General features: G+C 44.6%; 1 protein-coding gene across 2 annotated transcripts; it reads left to right on the top strand.

Moving 5' to 3' along the window:
- The first annotated feature begins 142 nt into the window (after positions 1-142).
- On the top strand, positions 143-22,218 carry pik3r5 (phosphoinositide-3-kinase, regulatory subunit 5). Of its 2 annotated transcripts, none has more exons than XM_042104830.1 (18): positions 143-414; positions 8,555-8,667; positions 10,141-10,241; positions 10,477-10,545; positions 11,282-11,420; positions 12,198-12,267; positions 13,038-13,212; positions 13,548-13,716; positions 13,889-13,957; positions 14,337-15,340; positions 15,778-15,903; positions 16,607-16,738; positions 17,650-17,743; positions 18,374-18,450; positions 19,687-19,780; positions 19,998-20,080; positions 20,412-20,527; positions 20,896-22,218. In XM_042104830.1, the coding sequence occupies exons 2-18, from the start codon at positions 8,568-8,570 to the stop codon at positions 21,041-21,043; spliced, it is 2,766 nt and encodes a 921-aa protein (XP_041960764.1). In that variant the 5' UTR covers positions 143-414; positions 8,555-8,567; the 3' UTR covers positions 21,044-22,218. The 2 variants fall into 2 exon arrangements, with proteins under 2 accessions (XP_041960764.1, XP_041960765.1); XM_042104831.1 differs by lacking the exon at positions 143-414 and adding an exon at positions 6,662-7,031.
- The last annotated feature ends 1,356 nt before the right edge of the window (positions 22,219-23,574 follow it).

Here is a 23,574-nt window from a genome sequence, read left to right as displayed (position 1 = left end):
AGCAGCCACTCAACTAATTCATAAAAATAACACACACCAGAAAAACAACTTCCGTCACCATGTGGGAGTGGACTCCCCTCCCCCTCCCAGCGACGCTCGCTCGGCCCCATGTCTTCCTCATTGTGCTCATGCACCTCTCCACCTTCACTTCCTGTTTTGTCATTCGGAGCTGCAGAAGACAAGAGTGTGGAGGACTCTTATTGTCTCTTTCTCGCTCTGTGTGTGTGTGTGTTGCAAGGCTGGGGCTGGCTGGCTGCAGTATGGCACAGCAGCACAGAAGGATGTGATGTGGTCTCCTCAGCAGCTCCTGCGCCTGTGACTGTTGGATTTTACGACACTCTCCCGTGGCCGTTCGCTTGAACCTGACGAACCTGCTGACACAGGACTGACATGAGTGATGGCAAGTAACAGCAGGTGAGTGGCCGGGCCCACACTTGCTGGACCGCGTGCACGTTCGCGTGTGTATTTCTGATCACCTGATAACGCTCTGTGATGAAGGAAAGGTGATGCTGGGGGTAACGGCTGCCTGAGCTAGTTCAGAGTACTGCTCATGCAAAGGAATGTTCACAGGTTTCTATCACACAGTTGATCTACTTTTGAAAAGTTATGTAGGAAGTTATTTGACTGAAGACACAAATACCTGGTGAGCAGATGGCGAAACACTTTTGTAATATTAGTCCACATTAATTATTAGCAATAAATGAAGATTATTCTACACGTTAGCTTACATCTGCACTTATGGGTACTGTATACAAGCAAAGACAAAGGGGTAGGTGAGCTCATTGTGTTTGAGGGTGTCATAACAATTAACCTCACTGGGACTCTACAATGGGAAGGCATTTGGCAGAGACTGTCCTCCTAATATTGTGTCCTGCTCTTGCCAAAGGCCACAGTGAGAACTGGGTCAGGAAAACAGCTTCTTCAGTGTACAATGAAATCTTAAGTCTCTCACTGTAGTCTCATTGAAAGGAAATAGAGATGGTATAGCTGAAGGAAGCCAATGTTTAGTGAACACAATGCATGACCATCAATGGACATTTAGAGGAGACATTTATGGATGACCATTATTAATTAGCCACTGATGAGTTCAGAAGAGGACAGACCTATGCCATACTGAGACCCTTGAATTATCTATCTATCTATGCCTACCCAGTCAGATACTGAGAGGACTGTGTGTACCGTCATAGTGGTCATAGAGGTCAGATTGGTATCTGGCCGTAGCTGACATCTGTAAGCAACCTGCACCAGCTGTCTCTGCAGCCCAGCTGGGCAGGATGTCAGCATGAGTCTCTCCGTAGGACTCCTTATGGGGTCCAGGACTGAGCATTGAGTCTCTCCGTAGGACTCCTTATGGGGTCCAGGACTGAGCATTGAGTCTCTCCGTAGGACTCCTTATGGGGTCCAGGACTGAGCATTGAGGCATATAGGAGACCGTTTATAGCTGATGTTTTAATATTGTGTGTAATTGTGTGGTTTTGAATAAAGTGAATGTGCTTGTGTGGTCATTTGTGGTAACGTTTGTTACCACACTGTTGTGTTGTGAAAACCAACAGCTGGGCTGGTCATGCTCATCCTAGTGAGGTCTCTCCACAGCATCAGCGTTTTCACGTTGCCAGAGCACTAGGCTATTTACAGTCCCAAATTTACATTTGTAAATGTGTGGTAATGAACCCCCGATGCTGGGAACTCACTGGGTGCATTTGCATGCTAAAAGTAAATGCTGAACCAACAGAATAACAATGGCTCAGAACACTAAAAGGAATTAAATCTGTGGTTCCGCCTCTGCACAGCCCCTCAAGCTCACGCACCCAGAGACACACACACACACACACACACATGACACAATGTCATGCTGGAGCTGTTTACTTCTTCTTTGATGTAATTGGACAATCATTCCAATAATGTTCAGGGAAGTGTTGTTTTGTTTGCATTCTGTTTAGCTGTTTGTGTAGTGACTGCTTTTTACTGAGCTAGATGCGTGACTTGGGATACTTCTGCTTTTCTATTTTGACTACATATCTTAACAATTCATTCCTTTTTAAGACTCTGTCACTGTTTGACTGGCCTTCTCCACTATGGATATCTCTGTGCCCTAGAAGATTCCTATCGTTTTTAGAGCATCAAAGCAAGATGTGTTTCCACAAAAGATTGCTCTCTCTAGCTTTAGGTCTTCATACTGTCACACCCAATCACCTGTTTTTGCGCAGCCACGTGTTGTTAGACATGACATCTGAGGAGTTTGCTCAGTGAGGTACGCCTCACCTCATCCTGTTTATTTCCTCGTGAGTCTGCCATCGTCAATCTTAACCATCTGCAAGTGGCTTGATGTTTTTAAGGACTCCAAGAAAAGGCTGCAAAAATAGCTCAGGAATGATCAATGGCTCACTAAGCCTTGCACTTGCCATAACTTGGTATGCACCTGAAAGTAATGAAGTGGAGAGCTTGCTGCTGGAGGCAAAACTGTGGGAAGTTGCGTGATGTGGCTGTATGGGTTTCATGGAAAAAGTGCCAAAGTCCACCAAAGTGTGTTCCTGTAAAAAGGAGCGGTGATCCTTTGAGGGCGACATGGTTGCTTTGGGGTTTTGTCACTGCCTCTAATACCACGTGACCACAATTATGAGAGCAGACCCCAAAAAAAGAAATAGGACAAACGGCCTGTATTTATAAACCCTAAACCATGCATGAACAAACACCATGAGGGAAACTGTGAGCCTTCATGTTCTCAATCTGTTCTACATATGACAGCAACTGCCACACTGGCAAGTGCCTGAATTAAAAAAAAGGGCATACAGTAGGTGCCTTGATTTTGCCAAGTGCAAGGCCATTAAAAAAATCTCATGGGTGTCAGTGGAGGCCAACAGGAAAGCATTCAGCTGGACATTTCCGCCTGGCGTGGGGAAATGGCTACTGTGTCAGTCCACCACCCATGGCCAATATTGCTCCATGATTAAGCTCCCGCATCCTACTGTACCTGCTGAGCCTGGGCCTGCTGCTCTTGCACCGGTAGCTCATTGAAACAAAAGGGAAGAAGACTTACAGTGCGTCGGCATTGTTAGATGGCTGTTATTTCCTTACAGGACTGGTACACAAGGGGGGGGGGGGGGCATTTGTTGTATCACGGTGCTTGGTGGTGGAGTTGTCAAGGGGATACTGGACCCTATCAATCAGAGGACGTACACAATGCAGGGCAGCCCCCCACGCCTGTGGGAGTCTATCACGGAGAGCGATCACAGCACAACAATGGAGGAGCACCTGTTTCCTCGGCAGACCTGGGAAGCACACTTCCTGTTTGGGGCTGTTGGAAATGCGATCAAGCAACCAAAAAATAAGGGGAAAGACAAAGCTGTGAAGATTCTCATGCAGACGGCTTAACCTTGGAGGCCGAGCCGCCGGGCCGCTAGGCCCTCCACAGACCCAGCCTGCCGTCAGTTACATGTAAAAGACTTCACTATCCCTGTTGGCTTTGGCAAAGGCTGATATTTAGATTTTTCCAGAACTATGGTGGAGGGAAAAGGAGGAGCTGGCGATCATCCAGCGCTTCCCCTTCTGATTATTTTTTATTTCAGCCAATAATTCATTTATTAGTCCTCAATGGACTAAGGGACGAGTTAATGTCACCCCTTAAGGGACTCTTATATAGGAGATGCCATATCAAGACATAAGAGAGTTTACATATACCGGTAATATACAAAACATGAAGTTTCATGCACACTGGTGGTTAGTCTTGATGACAGAGACATACGCTCCTCAGAAGATTTAAGAGACATTCATCACTGTTTTCTCCTCTACTCCACTCTACGCCTCTCTGGTCCATCACCAGTGACAGTGACAAATTATAAAACAAAAGTCCACCTACAGTACTAGGATAGGCAAAAATTAAATAGAAAAATATCGATGCACGTCCTATGTTAACAAAAGGGTAGGAAGGCCATACTGGTGTTCAGAAACTACAGAGCTGCATCAGGTAGCTTGTTTTCTTCCCTCTTTTTGCAACATCTCAAAATGTGGAAGTGACCTTGTTGACACTCAAAAGGACGTGCTCACATCCTCTTATGAAAGAATATGACTTCATTTGTGCAACCCACGGTTCAAATAAAACACAGTTACCAAGGACTGGTGAATAAAGCCTGATTCACTTGGATGAACTTTGAGTCAGTCACCATCCTTAAGCAGAACATTTTTCCCTATTCCATTAAAGTAATATCCCTGCTCAAAGTTATTACCCACCCAGCCATCCCATTAACAGTGAGGAATTGGTTCCTTCCTCGCTACTGTAGAGTTTGCTGGCAGCGATTCAGCAGCCACCCCCTCGGTCATTAAGAACCAGATGAAAAAAAGGTCAACTCCCACACACCTATTGTGGGGCTCGCCCGTGAGACCTGTGGATTCCTCCATTCACAGAGAGCGGGCTCGAGCTCGGCCGCCGCGCCGGGCTGTGTATGAGGTTTTGTTGTTTGTTCTAAACAGTGGCTTGTGGCACAGTTTCAGTTCTCTCCCTCTCTCCGGTGCACGCAGTCCTCTGCCCACTGCCGGCTGCGGTCACGTTTTTGCTTCCCCTCTAGTTTTCCAGGCCTTGCTCTTAATGGGGTGACCCCGGCCACGGAAAGGTCTACCCCAGATTTCCCCATGCTGTGCTGGACTGATGTGCAACCCCTGATGTTCATCCCCTCTCAGCTGCACACAATGACAGCTTCCTGTATTACTCTGTCCAAAAGCCCCATTTGGCCTAAAAATAGAGAGAAAATAATGCTTCCCTTTAGTCATATGTGTGTGCCCAGATAAATGACTTCCATACATGAACGTCTTGCATGTAGACTTAAAGAATGAATATTTGTTGCCACCTTCAGCTAGAAAATATTAAATTGAGTGTTTTAAGAATCATAATATGCCTGTAAAAACAAACCAAGGACGGGGCAAGGACTATAACGAGGCAGTGTGATTTTGAACTTAGGCTACGTTCAGACTGCAGACAAAAGTGGCTCAAATCTTGCCCATATCTGTTTTTTTTTTTCAGATTTCCAGATTTAGACCACTTCCATATGTGGTCCTGAATCAAGGATACAAGGATACAAGGAAGTTTATTGTCACATGCATATAGTTACTGGAAGTAAGAAATGCAGTGAAATTATGTCTGGTGTCAGCCTATTTGTGCATTTATGGGGGGGGGTAGAAGAGGGGTTTAGTAGATTAAGTGGCAAGGGCTGCATAAGAAAGGTGGGGGAGGATTGGGATTGGGGGGGGGGGGGGCACCAACAAGGAGCACCCAAGAGCAACAGGGGCAAGGAAAAACTCCCTTACCAAGGAAGAAACCTTGGGCAGATCCACAGCTCAAGGGGCTAACCCAACTGCCAGGGGTCTTGGTGTGTGCGTTGGGGTTATCAAAGTGTTGGGGAATCAGACCCAGGTCTGATTTTTTTCAATGTGGCCTCAGTGTGAACAACCAATACGGATTTGATGTGACTTTACTGTCAATCTACATCAACATTTGTCACAATTATGGCCAGCGGGAGTTTGCTGATGTCATTGTTATTTTGCGCATGCGGGTCGGTTCGGAACTGCAAACAGTTCGGATCTGAGCAAAAAATCCGGTGTGCAAAAAACTTGCGGTGTGAACGCAGCCTTAGTCTGAACCTTTGATGAACAGTTCACTGCAAGCAGCATTGGTCTTTGATTATGGCCTTTACTCTAGAAACACTAACACACTAACTACTTCCATTGATGATGCATGGTGTACCCGGAGAGCTCTTAGCACAACAGGGTCTACACACCTCGCTCACCCTGTGTTTTCGGCTGACCTTGCAGTAGAGGGAACTGCAGCACCCATGCCTCCTTTGCTAGGCTGTAGCAACTTCACACCTTCCAGCTGTTAGGAGGATCCATGTCAGTCAGTGTGTCTGTCTGATCCTGATGATACAATGAAGCAGTGAGATATCAGTGGATCTTTATTGCACTGTTGTGCAATAGAAACAAAATGATGTTCCCCTGAACATGAATTTTAAGTAATTGCAATAACAAACTGATATGAATTAAAACAACACAAGTGTGCACAGATCCATCTAGTCCTGTCAATGCAGGATATAGCAAAATGATAAGTGTATAGGCCTATTGTAATGACTAAAAAGTATACTCATAAACGTGTCAACGTTTAGTGTTTCTTTAATCAACACAATAAATAAACAGCATATCAAATTAATTTGATATAATAACCCTTCTCCATTTTCACCATAGCTATAATCTAAAAATCTCATTTTTAGTAGAGTTAGTTCTAACCATAGGCAGTATTTATGATACATGTATTTAAAATAAAATTGGTAAAACCAATTTTGGTAATGTAATGAAAAAACAATGAATGTAGCATCTTACTGGTGCTGACCAAGTTTCTTGAGAACTTTCATAATCAGAACACATGGAACTGGTTACAGGCATGTGGTTCCCCTGCAACAAAAAGTTGACTTACCTCATGTAGGCCATCACCTAAAACAACATGATGAACTCGACTCAATCCTCCACCAGCTACCAACCTCACAGAGTCACAGCTGACATCTTTGATTATAGTTAACTAAGTGTATTTTGATACACTTAAAATTAGGGTATTTGGTATTTTATTTGAACATACATTTTGATGTATTTTGCCCGTCCCTGGTTCTAACGCTACCATTAAACCAACATTGAGGAGAACTACAAGTGCGTCAGTCAGTCAGGGCCCGACATCACAAAAGGACGAATAGCCTACGTCTCGTTTGAAGTTCTGGAGATGAAAGCTTAGTAGGCCTTTGTTGAGGTCAAGATGATGGTGGTTGCTTACAGGTTTAGGTGAGTTAACTAAGCTAACTGTGCTTCGGCATTCTCTCATGAGCTACTCAGATTCAATGCGATTGTAGGTTATTATACGCACTTCCTATTTGAAACCATCGGGAACACTTGCAGCAGTGTTGCTGTTGCCAGGTTTCGGGAGAGAAATGCAACCAGCTCTATGGAAGGATACGAAGCCCAAAAAAAGCGGCTTCTAAGAAAATGATGCAACAGACTATGTAAATTGCTTACTTACCTCACGTTCATATTGTAGTCTATGGTTATGCTTTGAGACTGAATTAAATGACCACACTGAAGAGAACGCACCATGCTGCTGCGTCTCTTGTTTGTCAGTGCTTAGAACAAAAACAACATCTCCGTACAAAACCTCATCATCACTAATTGCACAATTTTTATTTGTTGATATTTATCTGGAGAAGAGAGTGGGCAGAGGGGATGAGTTATGGACAGACCAGTACAGGATGGGCTTTTATAGAGTAGACCTACGGTAAAATACATTATGGTTTGGATTAGATTAGGACCTACATGTTTACCACTGAACTTGTGGCAAGTCCATAGTCTTATGGATGACAGTTGCTAGAGTACTGCCTGAGCGAACTGACTCATATAGGTTGGTTATCTGTCTTTAAATACCAACATATCACGCATTAGTGGTGAAGGGGATTTTTGGTTTTCTCAGAGGGGAATTTTGCGGTCTTTTTGAGTGAAGGTTCCTCTAAAATGAACACATGATGTCGTCCACAGATGCTAAACCTCTTGATATAGGCCAATTATTATAGCCTGCTCATAGTGTAATTTTGGAAATGTTTCCAAGGATGCTTTCAAACATGGGGCCATGTGGTTATTTCCTATACAGAACTATGTATTGGCTATGTGATGGTGACCGTGATAAACTTTAATCATTTTTTTTCTTTGCATAGTTGACTAGGCCTACTCATCTAATCATAAGGGGTCCCATGACACCAGTGCAAATAACCTGTTTAAAATCTCTGATCACGTAGCCTCTGATTACAAGGTTATGTTGAATAGTTGTCAGGCAACTCTTAAAATCCCAAACATGCCAATGTTTTGATGAAAACACTCAGGGTTCTGTAACAGAGTACACACATGATTGGTTTGGGGAGTAATGCATCATATCATTTACATGTGGTTGGCTGAGGAGAAGTCCCCTGTAGACATAAGTTGATAAATGACTGGAGGTACAGGTGCCTGTACTATGGCTATCAGGAAATAAACAAGCTGTTTGTGTTCTGAGTTCACCTGAAATTCCCTGTGCCTCGCTGTGTTCTTCGAAACAAACAAGGGCATTTTCCTACTTGGTGCATATTATCTGCCACATTACTGGGATGCAAATCCAGTCAGCTGTAGTCTTCCTTGTTGGAGAGCTGGTGTTTTTCAGGGTAGGGTGTGTGTGTGTGCGTGTGAGAGAGTGAGTGTGTGAGAGAGCGAGAAAGAGAGAGATGGTTCTTGTTTGTGGCATTATGGGATGTATCAGAGCCCCTGGATCAAAAGAACTGCATTCCATCATGATATTTCCTATGTTTTAACAGCAAGTTATTGAACTAGATGGAATGACATTTAGATATTTAACCTATTAGTTACAGTAGAATTTTAAATGTAGCACTCATTATTATGGACAGTTATATAAAACACAAAGGTACAGACAATTTTGATTAAATGCATTATACATTTAGTTAAGTGTAAGAATGACGTTGATCCCTGTTCTTTCATAATGCTTTAGGTTGTGACTGAAAATGCAGAACACCACGTGCACCGAGGACCGGATCCAGCATGCCTTGGAGCGATGTCTGGACGGACTCGGCCACATCAACGGCCTGCCTCAACCATGGAACGGTAAACTGCGCCTCATGAAGGGGCATATATCTACACGCCACTAGTGGTGTTTTAACGTTCTCTTACCCAACGCTGTTCATGTAACATGGGATCTTACTCACATACATATATGTCTACCATATACACAGCTCTCAATTTATTATTTACTAGTGTTTAGGTGTGATTTATTAATCTTGTGTTTTCATTATTCTTATCTATGGTTCCAACAGATTTCCCCCCCTTTAATCAGTTCAGATGAGACAAAACAACTAAGGATAGTCATTGTTTTTAACATGCTATTCACAGCACAGCTTCACACTTTTGCTTGTTTGTTTGTGGGCTGTTGCGTCTAAGTGGGAGTGCTGCTGTAGTTGAACGTGAGGGAGGAAGAGCATAGTGTTTGTCATCCTGTGAGAGGAGGAAACTGAGACATAGACCACACCGAGGGTATAGCGCATGCAGGCACAGCGCATTGGGGCACCGCCCACACAGCACTCCCATCAGATAGTAGGCTATGCACTCAGGCACACTTCTGCCAGGCCGCAAGAGAGGCTGCATTTATGCTACATAGTAGTGAGGTGTTATCTGCCATGCGGGAGACGGCTTCAACAGAACGTGGGCTGATATGGTTTACATAACAAGCTGTCCGTTGCTGAGTGATGTAACCATAACTTAGCAGATGTTTATTTGATGTGTGCTTGATTTGCGCCATGATGACTATAGTCAGGCCCAAGTCATTTGGAGATAAGTCCTGTCCGGATAATAGAGCCTGTTTATTAACAGCAAGAAAAATAGAAAGAATAGTTTACAGTATTTTGAGATGGGTATTTTTTTGTATTGCACTGATTACCATGCTCTTGTACATTTATTCAAGGTGAACAGATATCAATATAATCATCAGCATTATCTGATGCATTATAGATTCTGAGATACTCGTTCATAATGAAGAGACGTACAATACTCGGAAGGGAGGAAATCTGATGAGATTTTACCATACCTGATTGGAATGAGCCACTACTGTTTACAGCCTCCAGATGTGTTTAAAACTGTGATCAGAGTTAGATAAGGACAGGTTTCCTATGCTTGGATGCCTCTTGCATATCCTGTCTGCATTTTGCAGCAGGGCTTAGCAAGTTTTTGAGGGGTTGTTTGCAACGGTGGGTTTTCTATCATTTATTTGCTAGAGGAAGCTCTATGCTCTCATTATCTTTGTCCTAGTTTCAAACTCAGGCTTTTATTCGCTTTTTCACACGCGTGTGTGTGTGTGTGTGTGTGTGTGTGTGTGTGTGTGTGTGTGTGTGTGTGTGTGTGTGTGTGTGTGTGTGTGTGTGTGTGTGTGTGTGTGTGTGTGTGTGCATTTATTCGTATGTGTGTGTGTGCACGCATATGTGTGTGTTTGCGCATATGTGTGTGGGTGCGTGTATTTGTGTGTGTGCGTGCGCATGTGCACGTGTGTGTGCGTGCGCGCACGTGTGTGTGTGTGTGTGTCCTCAGTTGGATGGTGTATGAATCGATGGAGTTTGGGAGAGCTAGTCAAAAGGGACCCTGACAACTTCCTCATCCTCTTGCAGCAGATCCTGAGGAAGGCCAAAGAGGTGAGTGTGTGTGTGTGTGTGTGTGTGTGTATATGTTTGTGTGTATGTGTCTGTGTATTTCTGTATGTGTGTCTGTGTGTTTCTGTGTCTGTGTGTGTGTGTGTGTGTGTGTATGTGTCTGTCTGTGTGTGTGTGTGTGTGTGTGTGTGTGTGTTTGTATCCGTGTGTGTGAGTGTGTCTGTCTGTCTGTCCACACACTCAACCTCTCATGCCTTGTGTGTTCATGTGTTCACAGGTCCAGGAGCACTGTCAGTATGAGCTTGTAGCGCCGCTTGCACTCATGTTCACCTCCTATCTCCAGCAGGTATGTGTGTGTGTGTGTGTGTGTGTGTGTGTGTGTGTGTGTGTGTGTGTGTGAGGCCACAGACACACCGCAGTCAGACAGCACACTGCACCTGAACACCACAGAGGCACATTCTCACCACCTCTCAGTGTTTCTGAAACTCAACTCTGGTGGTTCAAGCAGCTAATGTCACTTGGGTTTATGGATTATGACTGTAGCCTATTATGATTGGGTGTACTTTACTGTATTCGATAGAAAATAAGCTCCTGAATGCATTAATACATTAGTGAAATGCTATTAGTGAAATTAACTGTCAACTGAGCAGCCTTACCACTAGGTTCACTCCAGAATGTTTTTAAAGGATTGCTCAAGCTGAAGATTACAAATAGACATCAGTTCCAAGTATCCAAATAGGCAGACAGCCATAGAGTGTATAAAAGAGAGAAAAAGAATACATTACTAAGAAGTCCATCACAGTATATGTGTATATTCTGAGGGCACAACATGTCATGAGTGTTTAGTAAACCGCGGTGTTGTGGTGGCGTTGGGCTCATCTGGGCATCTCATGTGGGCATGTGTGTTCTGTGGCGTTTGGCTCATGTGGGCATGTGTGTTCTGTGGCGTTGGGCTCATGTGGGCATGTGTGTTCTGTGGCGTTGGGCTCATGTGGGCATGTGTGTTCTGTGGCGTTGGGCTCATGTGGGCATGTGTGTTCTGTGGCGTTGGGCTCATGTGAGCATGTGTGTTCTGTGTCCAGATGCCCTTCTGCCCTGCTGACGGGGAGCTCCTGCTGAAAGCGTACGAGGTGTTCCATGGCTTCCTGACCTGGCCAGAGCCCTACTGTGGAGTGTGCTCTAGCTTGTTGTCCACTCTCCAACAGGAACTCCGAGCCCCAGGTAGCACACACACACACACACACACACACACACACACACACACAAACACACCACCGATGACGACAGACACACAGAAGTATGCTATGTATGCCATGATGTATTTTTACCTTCTACCTTCTTGGGTAAACAGCTCCCCAGGATGCAAAAAGCCTCAGATAATGACTTAATGCTTCCTCAGTAGGCCTCAGGCTTATCCACACAGAAGTAGAGTTTGCATATGTAAATATGCAAGGGGAAATCATAAAGTCATAATATGTTTTATTACACCTGGGGAAATACAATGTATAAAAATGTATAAAACAGTAAAGTGTCCATCTTTATACATTGTATTGTGTTCAAAAACATGTGCTGCCCTCTTCTGGCTTGAAAAAAAAATGATGCATCTTTGGCCAACCTCTGGAAGGAGGAATGTCTGGCCTACATGACCACAGTCCACCCCTACTTTGTTCTTTGTTTGTTTGTCTGTTTTGATTATAATGCCACCAGATTACAGAAGTGTAACTCGGGAGTGCGTCATTATTTTAAGTAAAGGGTGAATGAGAGGGCAAATTGGGGAAGTCATCGGTCTTTTTTGGTATTTCACATTCTAACCTTTCTCAGTCTCACTCTCACTTTGCGTGGTTGTCCTTTGGCGGACGTTGATGGAAAGGAGATCTTCGTTTTGACAGACCCATTGTTCTATATATACAGTCTATGGACAGACCATACTCACTGAAGTCTGTTTCTTTTCTTTTTTCTCATTCTGTTTTCTTTCTCTCTATCTCTTTCTCGCTCCAGGGATTTCATACCACAGGTTGGTGAGGGAGGAACAAGGCCTGACCACCTCCAAGCATTACGCAAAGACCATGTAAGTCCACGTGATTTCCCCAGAAGGGCAAGGATGTCCTGTTGTGTCACCCTCCCATTACTCACGCTGTCTGTTCAGAGTCACAGAGTGGCTCATATCCTTCCTCTATCAGTTCTTAGACTGCCTTCCTCTATCTGCACTTAAGTCTTTTCACCCACGTGGCCAACCTTGGGCCAACCTGGACCAACCTGTGACAGAGTGACTACCACACTGTAGGCTACAGGTTTTCCATCTATGTCCTTGTCAGGAAAACAAACCTACAAGGCAAGAAAAAAGCCATTGTAGTCTCAATTTGAGTGATTTGAAAGTTTAGCGTAGTGTAGACGAAGACTCCGTAGTGTCATAATGTTTGTCTCTGAGGAGCTTTTGTTTCTGTGAGGACTACTGTTAAACATCTCAGAGGATATGTGGCTCTATCACCTCTTTCACTCATCTTCTTTTATCACCCTTGCACGTAGAGAGAGGAGGGGGGGCAGCTTCAACATGTCTCTGGTGTCTTTTCTCAGAATTGGTTCTTATCTGTGAACTGCATGTGACACCAGCCATTTTTTAAATTAGTTTTAAATGAGCATAGAAACATTTGTAATAAATAAAGTTTGTTATCTTTTTTAAAGTACAGAATACATTTTATCAAAGGCTCTTCCTTGACTTTGGATGTAGAAAAAGGAGCAAAATAGAGTTGTTATTTTTATTATTATTATTATTATTATTATAATAATAATAATAATAATAATAATAATAAATCATTCCTGTGTTCTCCATTTATCCAGTACGGTGCTGTTGATGAACCCGTCTGAGGTTCCCGTGGAGTTCCTGTCGGTGGCGGAGCAGCTAAGCGGTGTCCAGCTCTCCCGCAGGGATGTGTACAGCTCCCTCATCAAACACGCTTTCCAGTCCAGCCTGGGCACCAAGTACCCACTGCCCAGCATCCAAGAGAGCCTACAGGTAGGACACATGGATTACCACCAGAAGGTGCGAGTTAGTGCTAAACAGAGTGAGAAGTACTCGGTAAGTTATGTTTGTGTGGAATAATTAGCCCAGTTAACTTCATCCTTCGAGCTATGAGGATGATAAACGCTGGTTTACACAAACAGTAGTCCATCATACAGTAGATGGTGAAGCCAGCCAAGCAAAATTAATGATCAGTGCAGAGGCAGAAGTGTCAGTGTGTTAAAAGAGCACTGTAAGAGCAATATGAATAGTGACCTAAGAAAAGCAGAAATCAACAAAGATATTTGGCTTGATAGTTTGAAACACTATCTGTGTCCTTTTCTTCCCAGTCTGTCAGCACGGAGGACCTGGAGAGAGCCTTCTCCACGGTAACCAAGCTCATGGAGTCGGCCGTGTGCATGTCGGACCCTCTGAAAGCCCGAACCTGTTTGGTTCAGGGCCTGGAGGAGCTCCGGGAGAAACTTGGCGTCCCACCCTCCAACGGCAGGAAATCAGGGGGTGAGTAGCCAATGCTGCCGTCGCTAGGTGATATCCCACCACCTTGCTACAGGGATGACTTCAAAACACTTTTGCCCCCTGCACGTTGGATTGTAACTTTATGCAAAGTATATAGAAAGATGTTAAACTGTGATTATGTTGATGCCAATGTCTTTGTATTTCTTTTCTGTAGGCACATTACAGACGATCCCTGTCCCTGCAGCCAAATGCTACGTGTTCCACTGGGATAAGGACAATTTTGGTAAATCAAAATAGAACTGTTTATACAGAAAAAAATAAATAAATGATGTCATTGTAACTTGAATATACAACTTTTGAGCTGTGCATTGGGTGTGTAAAAAGGGTTAAAGCAGTTAGTAAAAGCGTGTTTCACGTTTTGAGTTTTGTTTTTCACACCCTCAATGCAGATCAGATTCATCGCATGACCCTCACCACACTAGTCATTTCAGCTACTCCCACTCTCACCTCAAACTTCACTTTCAGCTACACCTCCCTGACTTTCTGTTTCTGTTTGTCTGAATCCGTCTCGTTTAGCCCCTCAGCTCTCTGCCTCTGTTTCTTTATGTGTAACAGAAACAGTAAAGCGCTGGTGTGCTCTTTGATTTCCCCCCCTCCTCCAGATGTTCTCAACAACATCCCAGAGACTGACAACGTGCTATCTGCTCTTCACTCCTCTGGCCGGGCCGAGGATGAGGACGGGGACGTGGACGAGGACGTGGAGGAGGAAGACGAGGACCTGGAGGACATGGACGCGTTCATGGGCAACGGCTGCACGCTGGTGGACTACCGTGCCTCCACCATCTCCACCGTGTCCTCGCTGTCCACCGCCTCCAAGGACTCCATGTTCTCCACGCTGTCCGTGGCCTCGTCCGAGGGCTCGCCCTCCTCCCTCTACGCGGGCCAGTCGGCCGCCGGCCTCTCGGCCTCGGGCACGGACAGTGACTTCTGCGAGGAGGCGGAGGAGGACAGCCCCTCGGAGCGGAGCCCCGCCTCCACGCTGAGGCCCGGCGGCTCCAACCACGCCTCGGGCCACGGCCACGCCGCCAAGTCGGCCAAGACGCCGCCGCGCCTGACCCAGCGTCTGTCCAGCCTGTTCAAGTCACGCAGCAGCCACCCGCTGTGCCGGGCCAAGAGCCTGTGCAGCCCTGACGGCCGCGACCTGACCGCCAGCGTGCGCTCCAAGCGCTCCATGTCGCTACCGCAGCAGGTGCGCACCTCCGACCTGGCCAGGCTGTCGTCGGCCCAGTCGTCTGGCCCCGAGGGCGCCAGCATGGCCGCCGCCACCGCGCCACACCTGCGCCACGTCTGCTTCCGGCGCCGGCCCATCCTCAGCAGCGACGAGGAGGAGGAGGGGGGCACCACGCAGGCCACCCAGCTGCGGGTGGTGGTGTTCGGCGCTGACCACGTGGCGGGCAGGGTGGCGCGCGCCTACAGCAGCCTGCGGCGGCGCGAGAGCCGCTGCCCGCGCCTGCTGCGCTCCTTCAAGATGCGCTTCTTCTTCGTGCCCGTCAGGAGGGACGCGGCCACAGCGGCGCCCACACACACCATGACACTCTCCAGGACGCCCAGCCCGGCCGCCCAGCAGCTCTCCGTCAGCCCGCTGAGAACGGCCGTCTCTAATATGGTAGGAGACTGACCAACACGTGTTTGTGTCAACATCCCTTTTTGAATTAGTAGTAGAGTGTTAGTGGTAGAAGAAGTGCGATTTCTGGGGAAATGACATGAGCGATTTTCTCCTTCCTCCCCCACTTGTCTTTTTTGAGGTTAACCTGAATGGGTGGGCACAGTGTACGTGACCTGGCTCGGATTACTAAACATTTATTACCATGGGGATACTTCAGTGCTATATCTTCATGTATTGTCTCCTGAAACGGAACAATCTATTACAACCCTCATTACAATCAAACTGCTGATAAGCAAAAAGCCAGCTAGGGATGAGCACCAACAGTGTCTGTGCTGAGCCTGTACTTAGTCTGTACTTAGTCTGTACTAAATCTGTACGGAGTCTGTACGGAGTCTGTGCTGAGTCTGTGTAATGGTGTATGTGTGTTGTTCTGACAGGACCTGAGTCTGTGTGCCCCAGAAGACAGCACTAATGATATCGCTCAGCTGCTGGGGATGCTGGACCCCTGGTACGAGCGCAACACACTCAGCCTGCTCGACCTGCCCGTCAGTGTGGTGTGCCAGGTGAGAGTACACACACACACACACACACACACACACACACACACTTACACAGACACACACACACTTTTACACAGACACACTTACACACACACACACACACACATACACACACTTATACAGACACACACACACACACACACACACACGCGCGCACACACACACACGCACACACACACACGCTTTTACACAGACACACTTACACACACGCGCGCACACACACACACGCACACACACACACGCTTTTACACAGACACACTTACACACACACACACACATACACACACTTATACAGACACACACGCACTTACAGACACACACACACGCTTTTACACAGACACACACACACACACAGAAATAAAAAAATAATGAGAAACTTCAGAACTTCAGTCAACATACAATGACCTAAGAACATACAGTATGCACACAACACATCAAACTGCCAGCCACACATTTCAGATCCTATTTCAGCTGAACTCCAGCCCATAATGTGATACTGGGATGCTGTAGTATTGTGCCCATTCATACTTTTCTAAGAATGCAGAACAGAAGTCAACGGGAAGAACCCAGCGCTCTTCTCTCTGTGTGAGCTGGTGTCACCGCTTGGCAGAGGCAAACATCCTGTTTACGGCTCTGCTTTCATGCTCGTGGTGATGGTGGCAAACTTGTGCTAACTGTTGCTTTACATGTCGTACTTCTTTCACAGCAAACGTCGAAGATAGACTCGGACTCGTACGATGATTCCCTGGAAGTGCGTCTGCCGATCCTAGCAGACCTGGTGCTGTACTACTGCCGGCAGGCCGCTCGGCCCACCCTCATCCAGCTCTACCAGGCAGAGGTACCGCTTGGGGTGGATTAGAGATGTGTACTGTGGTGTAGTTAGCTGTAGTGTGTATACTGTGGTGTAGTCTAGTTAGCTGTAGTGGGTAAACTGTGGTGTAGTCTAGTTAGCTGTAATGTGTATACTGTGCTGTAATGTGTGTACTGTGCTGTAGTGGTGTAGTTAGCTGTAGTGGGTATACTGTGGTGTAGTTAGCTGTAGTGGGTATACTGTAGTCTAGTTAGCTGTAGTGGGTATACTGTGGTGTAGTTAGCTGTACTGGGTATACTGTGGCTAACATCGAAATTTAATTTTTCCAGCTCGCAAGCCAACGGAGAGTTGCTAGATTAGTCTGGGCAGCAAATTAAATTAAATTTGCTGCCGCTAGGGTGCGTCTAGATTTCTAGGTTAGATGCACGTTACTTTTGCCACTTGTATCGTGGGGAGCCAATCACATTGGTGTATCTGATATAGGCGGGCCAAAGGGCGAGCTAAACGATTCGATGAGTGGGTGATCATGAAATGTACAAGGCTGCAAACTGATGCCATCTAGTGACTACTAGTTTAGCACTCTGCTACAGTACACTGAAGTGATAGGACTTCACCAGCGTGTTGGAAAAGTTCTAGATCAAACTTATTTACATGGAAGCTGAAAGCAATAGGCCGAGAATGATAATGGTTTGTGCTCAACCGAGTCTCTAAAGACTTCACTTGATATGAATCACTGACAGAAGAACACTACCAACACTAACAGTACACTATACAAAGTATACAAAAACATTTAACCAAAACCAACAATAGTGTTAAATGGAGGTATACATGGATTTTTATGCCATTCCAGTTCATAGACTGAACATTAAACACTTATGTTCTAGTTGTAAATAATTAATCTATTTACTTATTTAGTTTTTTTTTGTATTCTTTTGAAGCTCACATTAGCTGGTGGCGAGAAGAGGAACGAGGTGTTCATTCACTCCCTGGAACTAGGCCACACAGCTGGGACACGCGCCATCAAGGCCATGGGTGAGTTCAGTGAGCCACCAACCATCCGCTCCAGCCACCAACACACGGCACACATCGCACGACACCCATCGCCCACCTCGCGCATGCTTTCCCATGACCAGTTTGAGCTGTGCGAGCTCTCGGTCTGTGCTGATGCTGGTGCCGCGCAGGGTGACCTCTCTCTGATCTGTGCCTGAGTTCACTGCCTATCTTCAGATGGTGGTGACCGGAGGGTTGCCGGTTCGAACCCCGACCAGTAGGCACGGCTGAAGTGCCCTTGAGCAAGGCACCTAACCCCTCACTGCTCCCCGAATGCCGCTGTTGTTGCAGGCAGCTCACTGCGTCGGGATTAGTGTGTGTTTCACCTCACTGTGTGTTCCCTGTGTGCTGAGTGCGTTTCACTAATTCACAGATTTGGATCAATGCAGAGACCAAATTTCCCTCACGGGATTAAACGAGTATATATACTTACTTACTTACTTAAACAGTCCCAGTCAAAGAATGCAGAGCTTTAGGAGTATGGACAGCAGTAATGTAATTTGATTGGCTGTTGAGCTGCAATATCAATAACCAAGACTGAACCTTTGAGTGTATGAAGTTGTGTTCCTGGCTGGTTTGTTCGATGCTTATGTGGCTTTGTGTGATGCTCAGGTGCTGCGAGCAAGAGGTTTGGGATCGATGGGGACCGTGAAGCCGTGCCTCTGACGCTGGAGGTGGCATATAACAGGGTAAGAGATTGACTTACAGTTATTTCTGATTGCTTAAGCACATTTTTTGTAACTATGGCTTTTTTTGCAAAACTCTACACACAAACAGGAAAACCTTTCACCCAATAAGCAAAACATTGTACAATGTGCCAACTACACACTGATGGTATGAATAAAAAACACATCTGGCTTTTGCTTTCTCTGTGCACAAGGTAGACTATGTCAGTTTGAGGTCATACTTTTGTCATAGTTCTGTAAACATACAGGGATCCAAACTTCAAGTATTGGTGTTTATTTACAAACATCAAAACAAACACAAGTGTGTTTTTCCAGGTCAAAACACAAAATAGCAATTTCACTGAGACAAAAAAATCAGTCTACATCGTGTCGTCTCTCTCAAAATTTCGTCTACATCACATGCAATGCCCTAGTCCAAGGCACCAGGGAAAATATATTCTGGAATGCCATACCCAGGCCTGACATGACAATAACCCCACATGTAGACTGATTTTTTGCCTGTAAAAGGGCTATTTCTTTCTCTTCTTACCCTTCCTCTTCCCCCTCCTTGTCCTCCTCTTGCTCCTCCCTGTCCTCTTCCTCTAACTTCACCTCCTTGTCCTTGTCATCCTCTCCCTCTCACTTCTTCACCTCTGCATCCTCTTCCACCTCTTCTTCCTCCTACTTCTTCACCTTCATGTCCTATTCTTCGGCCTCCTCTAATTCTTTCTCTTCCCACTCATCCTGCTCCCTCCATTGTACCCATTGTACATTACCTGTGGCTTATTTATAGTGCTTAGGCTGATTGCAAAGTGAACTAATTATCTAAAACAGTTTTCACATGAGAAAGTGTGCCATAGAGTTGGCAAAATAGTGTAAATAATGTGTATAGATTTGCTAGGAGTGTGTTGATCATTTGGAAATTGAGTGTAAAGCAGTGAGTTGTGTTTACAGTTCCGCAAAAATAGTGCTGTGCAGTGGATTATGCCTACAGTTGTGCAAAGTGTGTGTTACAAAATTGCAAACTGAGTGCAGTGTTTGTGCTTTTAGTTTTGCGAACTCAGTGAGTGGTTTTGCTATAAGTATTAATAGTTTTACAAATTGTGCTATAAGAATCACGGTTGTGTTTAAGCATTCAGAAAAACTGTAACATCCATCCCATGGTTTGACTGACACAATAGAAGGGGTGTGAAGGAATGAATGCCAGCATAGGTCAAATGCCAGTGACACTGTGAAACATTTTGAAATTCTCTCCCACAGGTTGTTATTAGTGGCAGAAGTAGTTCTACGAGGGCAGAGAAGGTCTGCACGTCTATCAACCTAACAAAGGCCTGCAAGAGCCCGGAGGAGCTCGGTGCGTTAATCTTATGGTGTTTTATCACCCAGTACATTATGTTTATTTGAATATCGACAAAAACGTCAGAAAATCAGTAGATTCTGATAATTTCCTCTGGTTATTATAGGTGGATGTTTCTACTCTGTTACATGAAGAACAGCTCAGCTCAGATTTAATTCACAGTCAAGTTGAGCACTCTGAACTGAGAGCCTGTTTGTCTGTGGTTGCTTTGCAGACTCAAAGATGGAGTGTCTGCAGCTGACAATGACTGAAGTGCTTAAGAGGCAGAACTCCAAATCGAAGAAGGGCTACAATCAGGTGAGCAGGAAGTGTAAACGAGTGAAATAATGCCCGTTAATAGACACGTCGAGAACAAAAACACACAACATGTGTCTGGAGAGGTCTGTTGTGGTGACAGGGGCTGACATGAGACATGAGAGACATGAGCACCTGTGCAGAGGAACTCGACTCGACCACAGATGAGCTCGATGAGTTCTCATGCTCACGTGCCAAGAGTCTGTAAACAACACAGTGTCTCTGTGAATGCTGGGAGTCAAAATATTCTGTTTGTAATTGTGTGTGAAAGTGTGTGTTTGTTGACTGCATGACTTAAGAAAGATGTACTGTGCTTTGTGTCTGCCTCATCCAGCAACTCACCACTACTAAAGTGAAAGTGGACAAGGTGCAGGTCATTGGCGCCAGCAACACCACATTTGCTGTGTGCCTGGACCAGGATGAGAAGAAGATTCTACAAAGTGTCACCAGGTAAGGAAACAACACTACACAAACTAGATCCTCTGAACAGCAGATGTTCCCTAAAAATGTTCTTCTGTGTTTGGCTAATTTGCTAACAGTCACAGAAAGTGTCACTCTCCACACCCAAAAGCATTACTGCACAACAACCACTGTTTGTCACCATGGTTACCACAGATGGTTATCTGTTTATTTGTAGCATTATTTGAATCTTTAAGCTTCTTTACCACTATTTCTGACTAATTGAGCAACAAAATGTGAAGATTACATTATAAATGAAAAAGTGGCACAGTTTTAAGTGTACTAAGCATTGTTATTATGTAAAGTACAGTATCATTCTTTAGTAGGTCGATCCAGTAATATGTGGCGTGTCTCTGTAGGTGTGAAGTGTCTGTGTGCTATAAGCCGGACAGCTCGGCGGACTGGTCGCGTGGCCGGATGCTGTCCTCTCAGATCCAGCCCCTCCACCCCACCTTCTGCTCCCTGCTCTGCCTGCCCGTGTCCACCTTCAGTGGGCCTCAGCCCTGACGACCCCCCCCCCCCCCCACACACACACACACACACACACACACACACCTCTCCCCTCCCTCACACTGACACACACACACAGGGCTCAGACAGCACTCACTCGGGTTCGGCCTCATAGGCCGCTCACTGGGATGACCTATATGGGATGACCATATAAGAGTGGACTCTTTATAACAGAGGAGGCAAACGTTGAGCCTCTGTAAATAGAACAGTATGTAAATGTGTATATGTTGTATGATTTTTATGTCCTGAGAGATTGGATATGATAAACTGATGTAATGTGATGATATATCATGGAACATTTAAGACACTCTTGACACTTTTTATTTGTATTTACGGTATATTTATTTGACTCAGGTTTTAATGCGTTTGGTCATTTTGTCTTTCTGCTAGTCCTTATATGTTTCAGCAGAGGGTGCTGTTTCCTTGCACTGAATTAAGACCAGCAAGTTTTTTTTTTTTATGCCTTTGAAAAGGAAATTGAAACACGAGATTGCAGGGTGCTGTCTTGTGACTTGTGCAGTAACTAAAAACAATAGCCTAGGGCTCCTCAATAACTGCCCGCACTTACAAAAGCCAGGCCTGTTAAGTGGACAGGGTGTTTTAATGATCTACTGTTCCTGGAAACACACTTAAATGGTTTATGGAATGATCTATGGGGATTTCTTCTCTAATGTGGAAACTTTAAACAATGTTCAGGGATGATCAACTGTGTATATAGCAGTTTAATTTCTAGATTTTTTAACATTTCTAGATTTTTTATGTTCTTTTACATGTTTCTTTTAACATCTAATCTGTCTATCAAATGGAATATTCAAATCATGACCACAAATCGATGAGATTTGAATCACTGTGCATTTTGTAATTAGTTTTTAATTATTATTATTATTATTATTATTGTATTATCCTTTCCTATCTCTACCAATCAAAAGTAATGTTAAACATTTAGATTTGCCGGTGCTTGAATCTCTTGCACATTTTATAAAATGACTTAATAGCAACCTAATCTTTTGTCAATAACATGGTACATTTGATTAATGTCAGACAACATGGTACATGATTCACTGTAACTTTCCATAGACCTCTGCACTTATTTCTTTATTTACTAAATGTATTTGGATTGTAAAATGTAATGTATAATGTGTAAAGCGTAATTAAAACATTTATGAATATTATTTTATTCACCTTGGTATTGAATACTTTTTCAATATCCTATTTAATTTAACATTATTATTTATTTTATGATGTGTGGATGAGATTTGTTCTAAAGTAGGGGGGTCAATTAATGTCATAAATTAAATATATTCTTGTGTATTATTTTAGATGATACATTTAGTGCAACACCTGTTTTGTAACATGTGCTCTAGCTACCACTAGGACCCTTTGGACTGATGGAACGTTGGAGTGGAGGCCTGTCAGGTTGGCACCTGTAGGGGCTGACGGCCCCCCATGGAGCCACAGAAGCTCGCCACCCCCTAAAGGTGAGCTCCCTGAGAGCAGGCATGGGTAACCCCGGCTGACGCGCATGGTCAGACATCTGCAGCACTTAAACATTACAGAACTCTGGCAGTGTGGACTACCCAGGAGTCGGTGCCCTCCACAATTAATGGCACCCCTGCTAATCATCAGAAAAAGGGCTTTAAGAATTAATCCTTTTGATTAATTAGCGTAATCCTACAATGGAAGAATGAGAAAAATCTGGCATTCAGTTAAAGTAAATTTATCCTGTGGGGGAGGGGGGACTCCTATTATGAAATAAATAATTGTGGCAATGCATGTAATCAACAAGTTATAGATAAGACTAAATTAAAAACAAAAGAATTTGAGAGAAGTGAGAACTAAGAATGTAATTGGAAAACACACATAAGGTCCAACTGGAATGCAAAGACCAATGAGAAGTCAGTAGACCAGGTTAGCTGGGAGATCAAGCTTAATGCTTGGAGAGAAGTGTCAGACGAGTGTGGCAAAATATTAAAGGAAAGATTTAGGCACAAATAGCCTTTTGATCATTCTGCCTGGACACAAACAGCTGCAGCCTTTGCAAAAAATAAGTACATAGTGTTTCAGGTTAGGGGGGTAAGTCAGTGGAGGGACTGTGGACAAGGACACTACAGTAGTCATTTCTAGGATCATTTTCAAGGATACTAGTCATTTCTAAGTGACCTTTTTACTGAAGGTGATATGTATAATTCTTACGAGAGTAAAACAATCTCTCCAAATTACTACTGCCTTGGCACTGGCACCTATCACCTGATATGAGTCAGTGGTTGTTTCTTTTTAATGTTAGCCCTCTCAGTTATGTCATGTTTTGCCAAAGGATAGCTGTTGCATTTGCTTCCCTTGATGGCAATCCCCTTTTTAGGCTTTGTAAACCAAAATCACACTCTGTGGTTAAACTCACGTGGTGATGCCACTTCTCCTAATCATTACGGTGGCACGTGGGGATGACATAACAGTGTGACATTATCCATCTAAAGTGAGCATAATGTATCTATAATACATTATGCACATTATGCATAATGGTCTACTTA

The sequence above is a fragment of the Alosa sapidissima genome, chromosome 9 (assembly GCF_018492685.1).
Source record: "Alosa sapidissima isolate fAloSap1 chromosome 9, fAloSap1.pri, whole genome shotgun sequence".
NCBI classification, from domain to species: domain Eukaryota; kingdom Metazoa; phylum Chordata; class Actinopteri; order Clupeiformes; family Clupeidae; genus Alosa; species Alosa sapidissima.
Note: the sequence above shows the minus strand (reverse complement) of the source record. Positions and strands in the feature narration are given on the sequence as shown.